The sequence below is a fragment of the Adelges cooleyi genome, unplaced genomic scaffold, assembly GCF_023614345.1.
Source record: "Adelges cooleyi isolate 19-005CV unplaced genomic scaffold, UGA_ACOO_1.1 ACOO_flye_CR_arks_rails_tigmint_CR_PRNA_247, whole genome shotgun sequence".
NCBI lineage: Eukaryota > Metazoa > Arthropoda > Insecta > Hemiptera > Adelgidae > Adelges > Adelges cooleyi.
In genome coordinates this window covers 9023816-9042470 of record NW_026095912.1, presented here as the reverse complement: position 1 = coordinate 9042470, position 18655 = coordinate 9023816, and the positions used below count along the sequence as shown (strand labels likewise).

The following is an 18655-nucleotide window of genomic DNA, read 5'->3' as shown; positions in this document are numbered from 1 at the left end:
AGTATGCTCTATTAGTATTTTATCCCAATTGGCGTGTAATACATTAAAGGGAGCGAAGACAGTTTTACCACTTTCGGACCGTGACCTAATTAATCGCAAGCCTTTACCCATTATTTTATGTTACTTAATTATTTAATATTTCTTTTACTTTACCCGCTCGCGCGTGTCCGTTCAACTCGGCCAATGCCTAGACTAACTTTAGGATCCAGGGAGAGGTGTAACAACAAACAAATACATATACTTAATCTTTGCTCATTCAATAAAACTGTTACTTATTCGATGCAAGTTGTTCAAAGGTACGGCCATTTAGCTCTTAAAATTAGCAAGGAAGACTTTAGGTTTATTAAAGCGTAGACGGTGTCTAGCCAGCCTTTCCTGATCCACTTAGTTAGTCCTATCGACGGCCGCTTTGGTCTAGTAAATTATACGAGTGCAGGCATCAAGCTCGTACGTAATCGACTATGGCGTTAATGATAACGATAATGGAGATAATATATCTTATTATATTTATCGCTATCGTCGGCCTAGAGCGACATTGATCGTCGAATTGAAATAGCACTGGTATATGTTTTTGCAGTGGTGGTAACGGTACAGCCAAAAATGACATCATTTGCTCCGCTGAATTAGCGTTACGCAGACCGGAGGAAGTCGCATCGTTTCGGTGGTGACGACGTTACCGGACGTCGGAATTCCTGAGGATTTTCCGCTGAAAACATAATAATAATAACTGCCAAGAAACGACATGAGCTGCACAACTATTATAAGACCACCGGTCTACAAAAAAAAACGCCATATTTTTCGGTCATCCCAATGCTGCGATGATGTATTTGGACAATAAGCGATGCGGAATACATGCGGGGTTTTTGCCCATCGTCGTTGATGTATACAAAAATGTCCAAGAATCATTAAAAACTGTACATATCATAATAACAGTCTATTCGTCATTCTAAGTTGATACAAAATATAAAATACTTCTGAGCACACGGCAGTGCGACAGGCCAAGTTCCAGCAATGCCAATGTATCTTTACACGAACCAATTCACTCAGATTTTCCAACCGACATATCTCTGTTTCTTCTTAGGATAAGCTTTTGAAATTTGAAACATAGATTAAGCTCGAGTAGCTTAGGGCACTGTACAAAATCGAGTCCTTAATAGTAAGACTTTTCAATAGGGGAGAATTTCAAAGTTTTAATTGTTGTTACTGACTAACTCACTTTATCACTCACTCATCATCAAAATTACAAAACACTTCCCGTATAGGTAGAAACGTGAAATTGGGCAAAAAGGTAGGTTTTATAGTGTAATTAACGAAAAAAATCTAAAAAGTTGCAATTTTCTCAAAATTAATGCCGCATTAAGAAGTGTAGTTCTAAATGCATAAAGTGACGCGCATAAATATTGCTTGATTAGATAAGCACGGGTTTTTATTAATTAATCACAGATTCCCGCACCGTCAAAACAAACGTTCTCTTTCAAACAGTGTTACAATATAGCAATAAGCAATTGTTTGTAATTGACAGTAAATACTTATCAAACATAATGTTTTCGTTATTTTATTTTATTTATCAGTCATCAAATACAGAGTATTTTAATAATCGTGAAAATATAATTATTTAATTCAGTCTATAAACTGTATACCCGTGTTATTCTTCGTCGGATAATTCTTTCGTTCGTTTTAAGTATAAAAAAAAATAGCAAGTGCCACTTTTCTTAAAAAAAATTGTATTAGAGCAAAATCTTCGAGGCGGCTGCGTGAATCAAACCATAGCCATCAAAAATGAATGATATCTCTAACAAAAACCTAATAGTGAAAAAAGGCCAAGTACTAGACCTTCTCTTTTATTTGTATTACTTAACACTTGACCAGTTTCTAAATGAAGCATAAACCATCATTATCAAATTTACTCACTTAGGAGTTACGTGGGTAATGAGAAGAAGAGAACTCAGAAAATAACAAAAAGGTTCAAATCAAAATTCAGCCAATCAAAGTAGTGGTATCTACTATCTAGTATCTACATTGCAGTCAAGCCTGTTTTATATCTCATTTTCATGTTTTACCACCAACTGGCCAAGGTGTTAAGCAATACAAATAAAAAAGAAGGGTTGCTCATGAAAGTAGGAGTGAAGTGAAGTTATAAACTAAACAAAAAGCAGACTTGGCCACATTGTAGATATCACTAATTTGATAGGCTGACTTGACTTTTTTGGAGGGGGTCTAAAACTTGGGCCTCTTTCACTGTTAGGTTTCTGTATTGGTAATAATCGTTATTAATCCTACAAGAGTTCCTATTAAGAGGTCAACTTAAACATTTAAATGTTGTTCGGACTTCAGATTCATTCGAATGAATTTAACTTACAATTGCTTCCAAACGGTGTATGACATATTTATTAATACTTCATATTAACATATTCAATAAGTATATTTTATACAAGATAATATAAATCTCAATAATATTATGTGGAAATAGACTGAACGTTTACCACGTCTCGTTAAAAAACTGATGAGCGTTTATTGTACGAGTATAACGTAATTGGTTCACAATTGAGCCAGGCCAGTTTATTTCAGTCTACACAAAAAAAATTGTTTTATGAACTATACGCATCCTAACATTTATGACCTCCTTGATTTATAATATTTCCTTATTAGGTATTTAAATTAACAATATAGTGTTCTGTGTTTGTCATGAGATTAAAAAATAAATTAAATAAATAGAAAGTTAAATCATAATCTTATTTTAGGTATAAATTACATTTATTTATAAAAAAAGTTTGTGGCTTATACAAAATAATTTCAGTAATTTTATTTGCGCTAGAGGGCAAAAATTATTGTTCAGATAAATTTTAAAACCAATGAAATCAATAATTTCAAAGTTAACAAATATTTTTCATAAAATATATATATTATTTTTAAAAACCAATTTAATATATATATATATTGGTTTAACAAATCTTGTTAAATTATAATGAATTTTAAGAAATTCGATTTAGAAAGTGTTTAGTTAATAGTTTGGAAATAATTAAAGATTACAACCAGATTTTTTGGATGCCGTGTACCAAATAAAAATTGCTGTGTGACAAGCGAAACATTATGTGCATATACAAAGCAAAATATTATATAGTACAATTAGTAACACTAATAGTAGTTAAATATGAGGTTAAAAAAAAAACATGTCAGTTTTTGGAAAAATTATTTTAAAATTACTTATTCTTTTTTTTTTAACAAAACGTCTGCATATAAATGAGTCAAAACTCAAAACCTAAAAAAAAATTAAATGTGTATATAATTTATGGGTCATCACATATATACAAGAATCGTTATCGATCATCGAATAAAAACCCTTAATACAAATTTGAGATATTTACCGAGAGACTTGAAATATATAAATAATAACTAAACTAACGTGTGGAAAATATTATTATTTTTTTAAAATGACCTAAGCCGCAAAAATAATAGATACACTTTAATGCCGATCGTCGACGATTAAGCTGCTTTTTAATTCGCATGATTCTGTTTTACTTAAATTTAAAATTAAAACAACAATTTCATTAATAGTAATATAATTAAATGTTTTGTTTTCAAGATCTCGGTTTACACGGTGTATGCAAAAAATTTAGACCATTGGACGTGTTTTATTACAAGCCCGGTCATGACCAGTTTATTCTATATATTTTGTTCATAACGTCAAGTTAAAAACCTGTACATATGTAACGCGCCTAAGCTGACAGCTAGTAGGCAACCCATCGCACGTCTATAATACTCATAGTAATAGTATTTAGATTTTAGTTCAATAAGAAACAGAATATGTAATAATAATTAGCAATTTTCGAGCTACATGTGCATTATTATATTTTAATGATACTAAGAATGACGTACGATAAATTACGTAAGTATCTACGGAAAGAGCTATTTTGTTAGTGAATTAGATTATCAAAGAATAATATTATACGTACATATAGGTACAGGATTAGTTGAAAAACAAAATTATGTTATTAGGTATAGATGGTCTAATATATCTGTCGTGTATAGATGGCCATAGGTTTGGAGGGATGTGTATTTTGAAAACAGCTCTTAGGTTTCTGAGTACACATATTTTATAGCAGTGAAAACCCCAGACCGTTTGTTATTTGTACACTGATTATCCGAACTGCACCGGAATACGCACATCAATCGCGTGGCCGAATCATTTGGTTACCATCTCGGTTGTGTATGTCATCACAATGAATATAAATTAAACGGTTCCCTCTCTTGGCGACCTAATAAAACGGAATTATCCGTGGCATTGTGTGCAGGCAAAACGCATCCTAGTGCTCTAATCCTTGCCCGCTCTCCCTCGGGCCCGTTATACCGTTTCCATACACTGACACGTTACCGGTGAGTTATAGTTTTTTACACACCCACAAAACCGTATTTTCACAAACGTTTGCACTAACCGCCGACCGACTAAGATCAAATCGATAAATCCAAAACCGAACATTGTCATGGCCAAGTACGCGTGAGGTTCACGCTTCAAGATTGTTCGCCGACTACCGCAACGGAACTTCCAGTTTGCATTTGTTTATCACATTGTGTAAGTGATGTAGGTGCTGTATAGGCTTATATTAGATGGTAATAATAATATAGGCTTATATTAGGTATATGCAAAGCTTTGGTCGCCATTGCCCTCTTACCGAGTTGGACGGAGTTTTTGGGATTCCTAAAATCCCAAATCAAAACGCTAGGACTTTTAGATTAAAAAAATAGCTTACTTTTTCAATTTCTTATTAATATTTAAATATTAACTCTTTATCGATATTCGAAATATTATAACCAATACGAATGATTCTGGCGCATTGGAAAAATATTATATTTTCTAGCTCTTGACATCAGAATCGACAAAAGTTTTTTCTGACGATTACATTTATGCCTTAGACTACTAAACTCATTTAGAACTATTTCCATAAGGCCTTTCATCGTTAAAATTTTGTCACTATTTGCAATGTGGTAAAATGTTTCATCGCACAATTATTCCAACTAATACTCTCCTATCCTCTGGTCGACTGAGAGATTAAAACTATCAATTAATGCGTCCCGACACGGTTTCCGCAGAAATATTCATTGATGTTAGCTTAGCTGTTGTCATTAACATTGAATACAGCGAAAACGGGTATAATCTATTTCCAATGTCATTAAATTGTAGGGATTACATTTTTCCCCTCGTACCACGTCATACAGTGTCAACGACGGTTTAGAAGCGCTGAAAACAATTTCAAAATACGGCGAAGCCATTTCGTCATACGCATTAGTTGTAGATTGAATCGGACGGACCCTTTGCAATGGACTTACTAAAACTATTCAGAAAGTCTATTTCTCTAAGACGGTTCAAACACTGCATTCGGTAACAACCCGGCCTCCTCCTCCCAGTGTAGTATATTTTGTCCTTTGAGAAATATACAACGCTACCGAATGTAAATGGGAATATAATAATATACATTTTATACTTGCCTTTCCAATCGTTCTTGTTCCTTAGCTTCCGCAAATCGTCCGGTAATCGCTTTTACACGTTGTTCCATTTCCAACACAAATCTAGTCATATCGGCGTAGTATAAATTCAATTGACACCGCAATAGCTCATTAAAACTAATAACGTCACATCCCACAGATTTAACTACCTTCTATTTTTTCCTATTACAATAAATTATCTTTTAATTTTCTTTAGTTTGGTATGTTCCTTGTTTGACGTGGCGTAGCGAAGGTATTTGTTTTAAACGCAAACGGTATACAGTTAACTTAAATTAATCCAACATTTAAGAATAAATCACTTTCATCAAACACATGTGACAATATTTAAATAGATTTCCTAAAAGACAAATGCCTTTGATTATCATTGTAAGTTGTTGCATGAACAGTGAACACGTTGTTCATATTTACCGAAGATTTTCCATTCGTATAGGTCTGAACTCTCTTTGAACTTTCTTAAATTTTCGTTGATGCCAGATGTCTAAAAGTAATTTTTTTTTTCAACAGTTCGGTCTTATTTTTATTGTAATAGGTTAACAAAAGTTCGATGCTATTAAATTCGTAAGTTAGCGACATAAAGAAACAAAGTACCAAAAAAAAAACGTCATCGTTCAAAAAAGTTTTTAGAAAGCCTAAGATTGTCAGCGGTAAATAAAAAATGTGTATTACTTTAGCGAGACTTTTTATACTCGGTCGCCAATGCCAAGCCTTTAAACCTTATGTTTTCTTCAAATTCGGGGTTTGGAAAGATTTGCGCCAAATCCTACGGGCTTATATATATATATATATATATATATATAGCATTATACGTAAAAATATTATGTACATATATCTACAGACAATTGTCTAAAGTTGAGTCCTCGTACTCAAGTAGAGTACTACTTACTACTAAAACTGAGTTTCTCAACGTAAGCCCACAAGAATACTGTTGATAAATACACAGAGTCGTGAGTCGTGACTGTTTTGAAAATATGGACATGTTAAAAAAAGCGTTACCCAATTATTCGCCCAAAACGAATCCTACTAGAAATTAAATTACGGTAAAACCAAAATATATCGGTTTCCATGGTAACAAAACAAAAAAATCTCTTATCTGGGTCAAACGATAAAGACCCAACCTAGCTAACCTAACCGATAAAAGCAAAAATAGTTATAACTTCTAAAATTTTATGCTATAGAACCAAAGACTTAACACAAAATATGAAGCTTCGCCAATCACATGAATTTTGTAAATAGTCTTGTAAATCAGACTTCTATGTCTGAGTAAACATGCTCGTAAAGTTTTAAGGAAAAATTCGAATCCACATAGTTACTATGGACGGACATGGGAATTGCACGGACGAAACACACACACATGGACAAAATGAAACGTTTTTCTATAAAAAATACAATATAATGTGGTCTTACTTCTATCTCGAGATGCATAAACACTTTTTCCAGTGAACCGTAGCTTCTCTTTGTGGAAGTAAAACGGATTTGACAAAAAATAATATTTGGAACGGCCCAAACTATAATCCTAAAGTTATAAAATTAAAAAAGTTTTTCTCTCAAAACGTCAGCTATATCCACTGATTTAATTCAGCAATATGCTAAACATTTTTTGCGAGGCCATAATTTTTTTTTAACACATACATAAAAAAAAAAAAAAATAGTCGGATATATTTTAACTCGAGATGGAACGTTTTTTCTTCCCCCCTCCCCTTCAGACAATCTTACCAACACATCGTCGACCGTTGAGGGTTAAAAGGCGCGAGGTAAGTTTATAGTGATACACTGGTAACTGAGTGGGATATTTTTTATTTTTGGCAAAGAGTGTGCAAAAAAAAAAATGTCGCATCAACGACGACAACGGCTCTTGTTGCAGTAACAAAATTAATAAGCGTCAAGTGTGCACATAAGTAGGATATTATGTGGCCGTTTTTGTTACAGTCGACCCCGAGGGTAAACGCACCCCTACGCCAGAGCATTTCCAACTTCCGGCCCCAACGACCAGCCAAGCGGTGAATGTAAGCTTCAGCGAGGAAAATGCGGTGGACTTTTTCAGGTAAACAGTAAAACAAGTATAATAAATATTAACTATAACCGGTCTTAAACAAACACAAAAGTCATAAAATGATCAACCCCGGTCGTACAGTATTATAATTTTAGCTTCGATGCGAAGCTTAGAAGGTATTGTTATTAAAATAGTGTTTTTATTTTTGTATGTTGACTCATGATAGTTTCTTAACCGCTGAACCGATTTCTTTATATAGCATGTAAGTAGCACGCTGTAAGTTTTTTTGAAAATAGTCAAATTTATTCCGAATTTTTAGGGAATATTCATTAGATGTAAAATGTGTAGTCAACCCATTTTTTATTATTAAAGAAAACTTAAAAAAAAAGAAAAAAATACACTTTGGCCGTATTCAATTTCTAGGATGCGAATAATAGATAAATCAAATAATAGAATATGAGTAGAAAGTCTATCAAAATTCAACAGTTACCTGACAAATATTTTCATTCACGGTATTTGTATGGGTAATAACGGCATTAAAATTCAATAGTTGGACGATCAACCTTATAATCGTATCCACCCTAATAATAATAATAAAACCTCAACCAAATTACCTTATATAACCCTACTGAATTGTTTTTGTTAGCTTCGATTAGTTTATATGAAATAAGATTAGATACCTACTTTCCTTAGCTTCGATTCTAATAATTGCTGTGACATATTTTTAACAGCGATTGTTTCTAACTAACAAAAGCTGTCAAAAAGATAGTCATCAATTAACCACTGCAATCAGTCCCGAAATGTTTATTGCCCCACGCCATCACAGCTGTTGCGTTTTCCGATCTGGCATAATGTAGGAATCATAAAAATAATAAATAAATAAGCAAATCCAGTTTGCGGTAAGTATTTTGATATGATATATTTAATATCGTATCGGTGCTATGGAGAACGACATGCATGATATTTTCGATGTTGGCCGAAGTCCACTCGGCAACCACTTCCACGGCGAATTTATTTTTAAACGCCTCATAATGTTATGTGCTACTATCGTTTTGGTCTAAGGCGAATAAACATTTAGCGCAGTGACATGTGCGCGTTCGGCAGCGAAATGCCAATTTTGTTTGTTTTTTATTAGAAAAAAACGTTTTCCGTTCGAAAACCACCGCCCTTGCCGCAAATTAATGGACGTTTTTTCTACTAGCTGTTATCGTCCGACACCAAAGCGTCCCCCGACAAGTACACGGTTGCACATAGTTATAATATTATTATACATATTCTGTTTGTTTTTTAATTTGTAAAAAAAAACTCGCGAGACCGCGGGCGTTAAGACTATACAACTGAGGCTAATCTCGGTGACGTGGCGATCGCAGAACTATTGCAACAACAGCTAGATACCTAACCGGGGTAACATATTTTTTGGAAGGCCTGTAGAGCCTTAATGTTAATTTTTTATGATCCAATCTTGTCATAGGTTTGCTATTATAGTTAACACGTTCTGGATATAATCATTATTGGAGCATATAAACTTTTTTCTATTTCATAGAGTGGTTATTTCTTTTTTAATAAACGACTTTTGGGCAGCTATGTCATTGCAAACCCCTCTAATTGCGTCTCTCACCCTACATAATACGTAACATTGTTTATCCTTTGGGACGTATAAAAAAGTGATTGGACATTGTAGCGTTGTACCATACATGGCCTAAAGAGTTTTCCTAGGATTACTTGTTGTCGTTGTTTTCATATTAATGAATGTTTTTAAACATTTCACGGTAAGAGGTAAATTAGTATTGATCAATCATCAAAGTATCAACAAGTGTCAACGTAGTGCTAAAATGATTTATTATCTAAACGTCATTATAAACTGTAATGATGTATTTGTAAGATAATAGGCCTATAACTTCTAACAAAGTTGGTCATTTACCTTAACCACCAAAGTTTCTAGAAGTTACTAAAACAATATTTAAGATTCCTAATAATTTGATGTACAAACCACTCGATTATACATTCGGTAAGACGGTGCACCTATATCATGCCTTCTTTCTACAACCTTATGGTAGGTTTAAAACTCTTATTTTTACGTCTTAACAATATCTGTATCCCGGGGAAGGAGATTTATGGTGCTGTGGTTTCCCGTAGATTTCCGCACCAGACAGGTGGCCATTTCTTTTTGCAGACGGTTGCCTTCCGCCCAGCAAGAGAAACGGTACATCATACTTATAGTGATGCATATCTATAAATTCTCTGTTAAGTGTTAACACGACTCCTGAAATCTAAATGATGTTTTGTGATCGACAGCTTAAGTCACAACACATAATTATTTTTATTATTATTATATTTATTCCGTTTTTATCTATTGTATTTGTTTTATAATCGCTAAAATAATGTAATACCGATGAAAGGTAAAATTTTTTTTAACACATACCTAATATTTTATAGTAAATAATATATATATATAAGTTAACACATGAGGCGACAAACTACAGTGGTCTTTTCCATAAAAAAAATAATTAACAAAGTTAATGTCACTAAAAATCTATTGGTATTAACCAAAAATAAATACAATATGTTCGACCTATTTTCAGATTTTTTTTCCTGAACTGCCATGACATTTTGTACTATAAACAATCATTGAAATAATTTCATTTAACAATATAGTAAACTTTCATAATTTCCTTCTTTTAAAATAAAAAAAATACATGTATATATAAGAAAACTACATTATTATATATTTTATGAAAACGTTATATTCAAGAGCGGCTGATGCTGCTATTGTTACCTCGACTATTCAAACTTTTTCAATTTTTTCCAAATAGATTAAACGTCAAAAGCAATACACTTTTTTCGGAATAACTCAATAAGCCCGGTTTTCGCAAAACCTATATAATATTTCCAAGACCCCGTGATGCATTACGAAATTGCACAGGTATTGACGAGCGTGACGGCTGCTACATCCAGCTGTCACCACCTCGGGTGGTCCTTCGAACCGGATAGACCCGGGGGAAAAAAATGTAATAAAAAAAGCGATTCATTGGAGTAAATCGAGTTTCCACAAATTGCTCCTATTCGCCCTTCCAAATGTTCAAGTCACATATTATATTATAGTAAATATTGATGCAACCGTCCCTGGGTTAACTCGAAGCGAAAACGAGGACTGAGGCTATAAAAAAAATAAGCAAAGAAAAATAAAATTACCTAGCTCACGTTCAATATGTAAATTACTAATGAACTTTAACTAATATAATCTTACTGTGTATAAACTATTTATATATATATATATATATATACATATTTTTGTTATTATTAGATGCGCTCTTGTAACGCCATAGGTACTCTTATAATAACACTTATTATAATATAACAACAATCAAACTGTGTGTGTGTGTATAATAAATGATTTTTTTTTTTATATAAAGTACAATACCTAATAGTATAATATTTATTATATATTACTCCGCTTTGTAGTATATTTTATATTATGCGTGGGATAGGAAAACTACTCCGAATAGAGCATAGTGTAAACGCGTAGAAAATTGATTGTGAAAAAAAAATGTATTTTACACAAGCACTTAGATTACAGGTTGGTTGGTATATTAAGTTTTTTCTCGCATATAACAATACTACGACGCGGGTCATTTTTTTTTTTTTTTTTGCCAATATTCGAAAAATCCGTAATCAATTAGTTTCTTAGGGTGACCTGAATAATTGTAATGTTATTAACGCACAAGCCGCTTCGCCGTTTAAGTATAACATATTGGTGCCGGTACGTGCCTAATTTTGGGTAATTTCTGTACCGCATTAAACCGCATATTGTACCTAAATACTGATTACCGGCACGTTTCCGAAACCTAAATATATTATAATATAGTATTTTATTTATGAGATAGTCGACGATGATGATCCACCGAGAACCGCTACTGGGCTGCTTACATTAATATATTGACTTGTGACTCATCTAGGAGGATGAGAGCCCACAACAAGTAATTTGAAACCAGCAGCGTATTTATATAGAGGGGGATAGATCCCTTCCCTTTGGTCTTTTTAGAATAGTTAGAAAACAGATATACTTAAAAGTAATATTATATTGAGAAATACGGAAAACTTAACTACAAAAAAACCAACAAAAAAAAAGTTCAAGGGAAGGGATATATCCCCCATACCCCCCTCCCCCATAAATACGCTACTGTTTGAAACCCCCTCCAGATGTTATTTATAGCCTGTTAATAAGTTGTTAATGTTACTATAGTATAGACTATAGAGCTTAACACCCCCAACAATTTTAAATTAATTACACCACTAATATAGTCATATAGACAATATGATATGTTAAACTAAAAACATATTCGATAGTAAAATTTGACATAAACATTTTTCTTCCATATCAAAGCAACTAAGCTCAATTGTGAGCTTAATTTCAACTAATAAAATAGCGATTTCCGTTTATTTTTCCAACTATATACTTAATTATTTTACTAAAAATCTTTTAAAGTCACAATAATTCTGTTTTAAACCAGTCAGGTAAGAAAGATATAATAATTCTATATATCGCTAAAAAGAAGAAATTTAACTTAAATATCTCTTTAGATAAAATTATAGTTTAAGAATAAAAACTAATCAAAGCTTAAAGACGTTGTACCCAATACCAATAGTCGCCACTCTTGAAAACCAGGGTCAACTACGGTCAACGATGTAAAATGAAAAATCACTATCTTCAAAAATGTAAAAATTATTATTATCTTAGTACTAAGTACTATTTTATTTTGAGCCCTCGATAAGATAATAATTATGTTACTTTGCTCTGTTGAGTTGTATATCTTACCCCATTGGTAAGATGAGGTTTATAATAATTTTCAGAACTCTCTACTACTCGTTATTTACACATTATATTCAACTCCCGTTACTATTATTTTTCCAATTCGAATACGGTTTTATAAATAACAATTTTTTTTATAATCGAAGCAAGTATTAATGTTTTCACAGGAAAGATTAAGGAAATAACATTTCTTTATATTATATATAATTAATCATCCAATTATTATCTCGGTCGTTTATTGTCTTATAGGCGAAATTCACCGTAGGTACAAGTCCTTTACTTGTACGTCACATACTCAAAGACGAAATATGTCAAGTTACCCATAACCGTATTACACATAATATATTATCTAATATATGCTACGTTCCAAAACCAAATTCAAACTCGATTATCCCTCTCTTCGTCTACACGTACAGCGTTAGTACTCGGAGTTAAACTCGAATCACAACATTATACTGGAATAATATTACGGTATAATATAATACAATCATAATATTGTCGGTGCAGGAGTATACGTCACGGGCATGCAAACGTTGTTGGGGATACGCCAGCAGAATAATATAGACCTATGGTGCATAATCGATTTGTACGATTTCAAACTTAACTTATGTAAGTGTGTGTGTGACATTTGCTGTCGTCCCGCACTTGTAAACCTTAGTCGTTGTCGTTGCTTTGCCTAATAATGATTAGCTGCATTGTATGCTTGTACCTCTTTGTTATAATATTGTACGACCCGAGTAATGTGTAAGACCTCAATAACGTTAATGTACACTAATGAATTCACGGTTTGTTTGTTATTTATTTTTTTCAGTTGTCGTATTGGTAATTAACGTATCGCTGTCCCGGCAGGAGTGCTTTCCTCGTGAGTAAAAAAAACAAACAAAAAAAAAACCGTTTAAACAATCGTATAATATTATAACATTATTATGTATGCGTTTCACGCCAAATCTTGCATCATTCGGCTTTTGCACCGTTCACGGGATAGTTATTTTCTTTCAATTGTGTGTAGCCTACTGAAAATTCGTGTAACGATAAAAAAAAACATTAAAATGTTTGTATGATCTATACGTTTGTTAAACATTTATAAAAAATACTGCAACTGGTTTTTTTCGATTTTAAAATTGAAATCAGGGTTTTCACGATAAATGTAATCATTTTTTTTCTAGCACTATTAGCCATTTTATTTTATTTTTTAGTCTAGTCTAGTCGTTAGTATACAACTGAGTAAACAACACACATTTTTTTCGTCTTTTTTAGTTCAATTAAATTAATAAAACTAATATAAGTTTTAAGAAAAAAACATTTTATTTCGATTAGATAATCTTTGTATATTTTGTTTGCGTCTGTAGTTTTTTGTAATTTCTTATGAACAATAAGCTCTTATGAATAATTGGTAATTTTTCATTAAAATCAAACAGTTATTTAATTAAAAAAAAACATTACTTTATGGAACTAAAAATGTTGAAAAATAATGATCAAATTATAAATGCTCATAATCGGTCTAGAAAAAATGCATATCTTATGAATGGTTTTAGAATAAAATCAATGAAGGTTTTTATGGTACTACCTACGTATAAAAAAAGAGAAATTCGAGATGCAAAACTCAAATAATGAACGATTTGGCGTGGAATAAAATATAAAGACAATGAATTTAATATATTATCTGTATATTTACTTTAAATAACTGCAAGTATCTGACCAAGCATTAATATTTAATAATTAGTGATGTATTGTCAAGGAAAAACCTCTCATGTACAAAATTTACTATCCCCGAATTCAAAAAAATATATTTTTTATTAAAAACATTTTCTAAGAAATTGACAAAATATTATAGAAATAATTACACTACCATAATTTATTTAGGTTATAAAATCGTTTTTTTGTCTCTACTGAAAAATTAGGATTAGAGAGTTTGAGATTCAATTTAATAAATATTATAAACTATCACAGTCATCACAGGTTTTTTAAAGACCCGAGCCAACATATATAATATTACTAGTTTTGTATTACTTTGAAACTATAAACATTTTCAATAAAAAATAGGTCTGTTTTTTTTTAAATTTAATTCGTCTACAATTTAATATAGTGCTTATTGTTCCTAGTATAAATAGATTTTCTAAAATTATTTTAATCAAAATGCTCCAAAATTGGGTATTTGTTCGGATTTTAATCCTTAGTAATTATTAAGCTTTGAACTGGGCTCTCTATATAAATAAACGATTTATTACTGTCCAATCAATGGCCTATGGCTCGTCCTGTGGTAAAATAATGTTAAACCATCGTTTTGACACGTTTGACACGTTCGCCTGATGTATTTAAACCAAGTGTGTTGTGTATGCATAACACATTATACTGTATAAAATATGTTTTATTATACAGTGTGTCAATAATCATTTGGGCTGCCAGCCGGTTCTGTCGGATATGCCTGGTTTTGTAATAAATCTGTGTTATGGCCAATTTAGGTACACACTGTAAGTCAATAAATTGTGATGTAGGTACTATATAAATTATTATTATTATAAGCCTATTTGCCGTACCGCCTCCGCCGCCGCCGTTGTATAGTCTTAACGGATTATCAAGTACGCATATAACATGCACTTCCGATAATCCACACGTCGTTGCTGCAGACATGTAGCAGGAAATAAATTACATATTTATTATATCTGTATAGGACCGACGCGCAAAGCTCTCTATCTCTCTGTATTCGAAAAACAAAACCGGAAAAAACACACCGAAAAAATATTATCGCACCTAATCGTCACGTTTGCACGTTAAATCATAATATTATTATTTTTTATAATATTATGAGCGACCGCTCGCCGTATTAGCCGGTCCGATGAAGAACCTCGGATCTATCGTTGTGCTCGTCATCTTCTTGCCCGGTGTCGTGCAAACGATAAGTACCGAGTGCTCGGCTTACCAAGGTAAAGTTTTTCCAGTGGTCTCAAACAATGCTTAAATAGGTTCTGCGTTGTTGTCCGGTCTAGAATCAACACGATAGTCGCAACGAATCCCTCACACGACACCATTATTCCCGAAATTCCATTGGGAACTGTTACTTTCATCTAACAGAATTCTCTACTAGGAGAGTGTTCTAGGAAACGACACATGAAAGCTACCAGTTGTCCCCCAGTGTCAATGGTGCCGGACTCCACACAAACTTCTGAGGAAACGTATATTTTACACCCACCCGCCAACCACCAAAATAAAAAAATGGTGTTATTATTTTTGCATAAATGGCTGATGAACATGATCATTACTCTTTGTTTCTACAGTTACTTTCTTGTTAGCTTACTATCAGCAACGCACCGCACATAGTTTGTCGTTCGATAACATTGTTTTATATTCTGTTGTTTGTCCTAGGTGCCGCTATTAGTATTTTTAATAATATTACATTCTTTAAGATAGTTTCGGTAGTATTGATAAACAGTCTCGTCTTGCTGTACATTATATATTCTATCTACAATAACACGAAATAACGTTCACTATTGTAATTGTCGATGTATAATGTTTAATTAACGAAATCTCAATAATAATAATAAAAACTGTGGGTAAACTCATTAAAAACACCAAGGTAATCTTACGCATCCGATCGGCTTTGAACCTACCTATAGCTTTGGCAGACTTAGTGTTTGTATTGGGAGGTGCCAAAGGGAAAGGACTTTACCTTTATCTGGCGTCGGTTAATTTGCACTTAATGACTAGATGGTATTTTCGCGGAAACTTTGTCGAAGCGAACCGGGTTCTTGGAAGTTTGCTGAAATTTGTGTGTAAGTCTAAGCCGCCGACTCGTGGCTGCGTACAAACTCGTTAGACGTCTCGTTTGTTTGCTCATCCGTCCGTGCACAAGTGAATCCCTTTTACTGAAATTAATATAAAGCTTACGAGCCAAAACGGTAGCTTAGAAAGTACTTATTATTACGCGCGAAAAGACAATATTGATCACCAAACGCTTTTGATAAACCTCGCAATTTATTCCAACGTGTAAGCCAAACGAAACATTTTCAATTATTTCGTACTTAGCACACATGCGCTGGTACGAGGTCATTGCGATGCGCCGTTAAGACGCGTAAACGAGCAATGTCTAATACCGTGAGGACCTTACAATTAATATTATACTATGCTGTGTTAATGTTCAACCCAAAGTCGAGATTATTGATAATCCGTTCGCCGGGCCACTATAACGATAACGTTGAGATGGATGCGTGCAACGATTAGGTTGGACAGAATAAGGAATGAGTATAAAAGAGCCAGCTTGGAAGTGGCGCTAAGTGGTTTGGTCGAGTTGAAAGCAAAGAGGATAATGGTAAACGGATAATATTGCACTCTTCTAACGCTAAGCGCTTAATAGATAAAATGGTAGCTATGGTATTAGGCATTGTGTAAGCATATTGATTTATCATCTAACTGACGACTTAGCAAAATACACAGTAATGTGACATGCCGCCGAAACGTCCACAACAGCCTTCCCTAAGCTGACCTCTCCCAAAACACTATTGTCTTATACTCCTTTTTTTAATAAAGAATATCGTTGAAATTGGCGTTTTAGCGCGGTCGATCTACTGTTACGAATGCGACAGCGCCAAGGATCCAAGATGCAAAGACCCGTTCAACTACACAGCAATGCCTCAAGATCAACCGCCGTTGGTTAGCTGTAACGGGTGCTGTGTGAAAATGGTGCGGTTTGTAAAAACATGTAAGTACCATATAATAAATTGGCATAAGGAAGTGATAATAATAGGTAGTAAAAAGTCAAAACGGACGGTTTGACTATGGCCAACTTTTGTACATTTTGTAAGAAACGTACTTACGCAGAATTTCTTGTATTTTACTTGTAAACAACGTGTAATATTTTATTGAATAATAAATAATTCTTTAATAAAGACACCTCTGTACACCTACAAAAGTTGAAGAAGAAAAAACAGTTTTATCAATCAGAGCTGTTGTTTTTGACTAGAATTCTGGGTTTCACTCAAACGCAGCCGTCCGTCTCTCCTGTCACTTTCTACTCATAATATACAACTCGAATTCACAGTATTATAATCATTTAACTCATATTTCTACACATGTGCTACACTTTACAGCTTTGATCTTTGAGTTTATAGGTTTCTCGAAACGGCATACCCACCTACCTACTTACGCCTTGCAATACCAGTAGAATGACAGATGCAGGAACAATATAGATTATAGCCGTGATACTACTCCTATTTCTCAGTAGGTACAAAAGGAAATACTATAGCCCGAAGCAAGTACCGAGAAACATGAAACGGGTCTTACAAACTTACGACGAGAGCGCTTTAGTATTAAGAATCTGCACCAGTCTTTTCCTTTGTTGTACAACCAATATTAGTACCTATTTTCACCACTTCTAACGTCATTAGGTAATCTTTTTATTTTTTTTTTTTATTTTTAAGCGTATGAAAGTATCAAGAGAACGTGCACGTCTCAGCTGCAAATCAATTTGTTCATGGTGGATCACGTTTGCATGATGGAGGGTACGGGCACAGGTCATATGTGTTTCTGCGAGGAAGACAACTGTAACAAGGCGGGCAGAATTGATCAATCGTGGGCCGTACAAATACTATTCCTAACCATATCGTATCTGGTCTACGTATATGTACACTGACCGACATGTCTTGTACATTATTATTACTATAAATACTACAGGATCAAATAATCCTTTATTATTGTCATTACTTGTTTACAATTACACGACATATAATTATGATATTCGCTAACTGTTGTATTATTTTCATACTAAACTCTTTAAAAAAAAAAAAACAAAAATCAAATCAATGAACATTTAGGTAATAATATATATATATTTTTTTATTTATACATTATTGCTGTTCAATCTTGTCAACGCTTGTAGTGTTGACAATTAGATATTAATAACAATGTTAATATGAATGAAATACAAAAATAAAATGTATTGACCAAATATTATCTATTTATAATATAAGTACACACTTGGTAAATAAATAAATAAATAAATAAAAATATATTATATTAGTTAAGTGAGTACTAGGTGATAAAATGTATTTAATTAATACGTCTTAAGGTAGATCGCACATTCGATGTCAACGTTTTTATGGCAGTAAAACAAATGAAGACGATGAAAAAAAACGAACAAAGAATACCATATTAAGATTTGTTATACAAAATTTTACAAAATAATCTCACAAAAAAAAAAAAAATTAAGCTATAATAATAAAATCTATGAAAATAATTGTACTCATATGCAGTTTAACGAATAACATGCATACGTTTATCTCCACATTAGACTTTAAATATTCATACAATCAACATATTTATGACGCGGTTCGTATTATTATCTACATAAAACATTAGTA

General features: G+C 32.9%; 1 protein-coding gene across 12 annotated transcripts; it reads left to right on the top strand.

Moving 5' to 3' along the window:
* Positions 1-4316: 4316 nt before the first annotated feature.
* On the top strand, positions 4317-18040 carry LOC126837124 (protein quiver-like). 12 transcript variants are annotated; one of them, XM_050570936.1, is made up of 5 exons: positions 4317-4570; positions 7429-7543; positions 13114-13164; positions 16852-16998; positions 17717-18040. In XM_050570936.1, the coding sequence occupies exons 2-5, from the start codon at positions 7525-7527 to the stop codon at positions 17926-17928; spliced, it is 429 nt and encodes a 142-aa protein (XP_050426893.1). In that variant the 5' UTR covers positions 4317-4570; positions 7429-7524; the 3' UTR covers positions 17929-18040. The 12 variants fall into 12 exon arrangements, with proteins under 12 accessions (XP_050426893.1, XP_050426892.1, XP_050426898.1 ...); XM_050570935.1 differs by having other exon boundaries at positions 13114-13165; positions 16844-16998; XM_050570941.1 differs by lacking the exon at positions 13114-13164.
* Positions 18041-18655: the final 615 nt, after the last annotated feature.

Coding starts and splice junctions, on each gene's coding strand:
- LOC126837124 (XM_050570930.1), top strand. CDS start 12,985: ATGATTAGCTGCATTGTATGCTTGTACCTCTTTGTTATAATATTGTAC. Junction 13,166..16,843: donor CGGCAGGAGTGCTTTCCTCG/TGAGTAAAAAAA, acceptor CGTTGAAATTGG/CGTTTTAGCGCGGTCGATCT. Junction 16,999..17,716: donor GGTGCGGTTTGTAAAAACAT/GTAAGTACCATA, acceptor TTTATTTTTAAG/CGTATGAAAGTATCAAGAGA.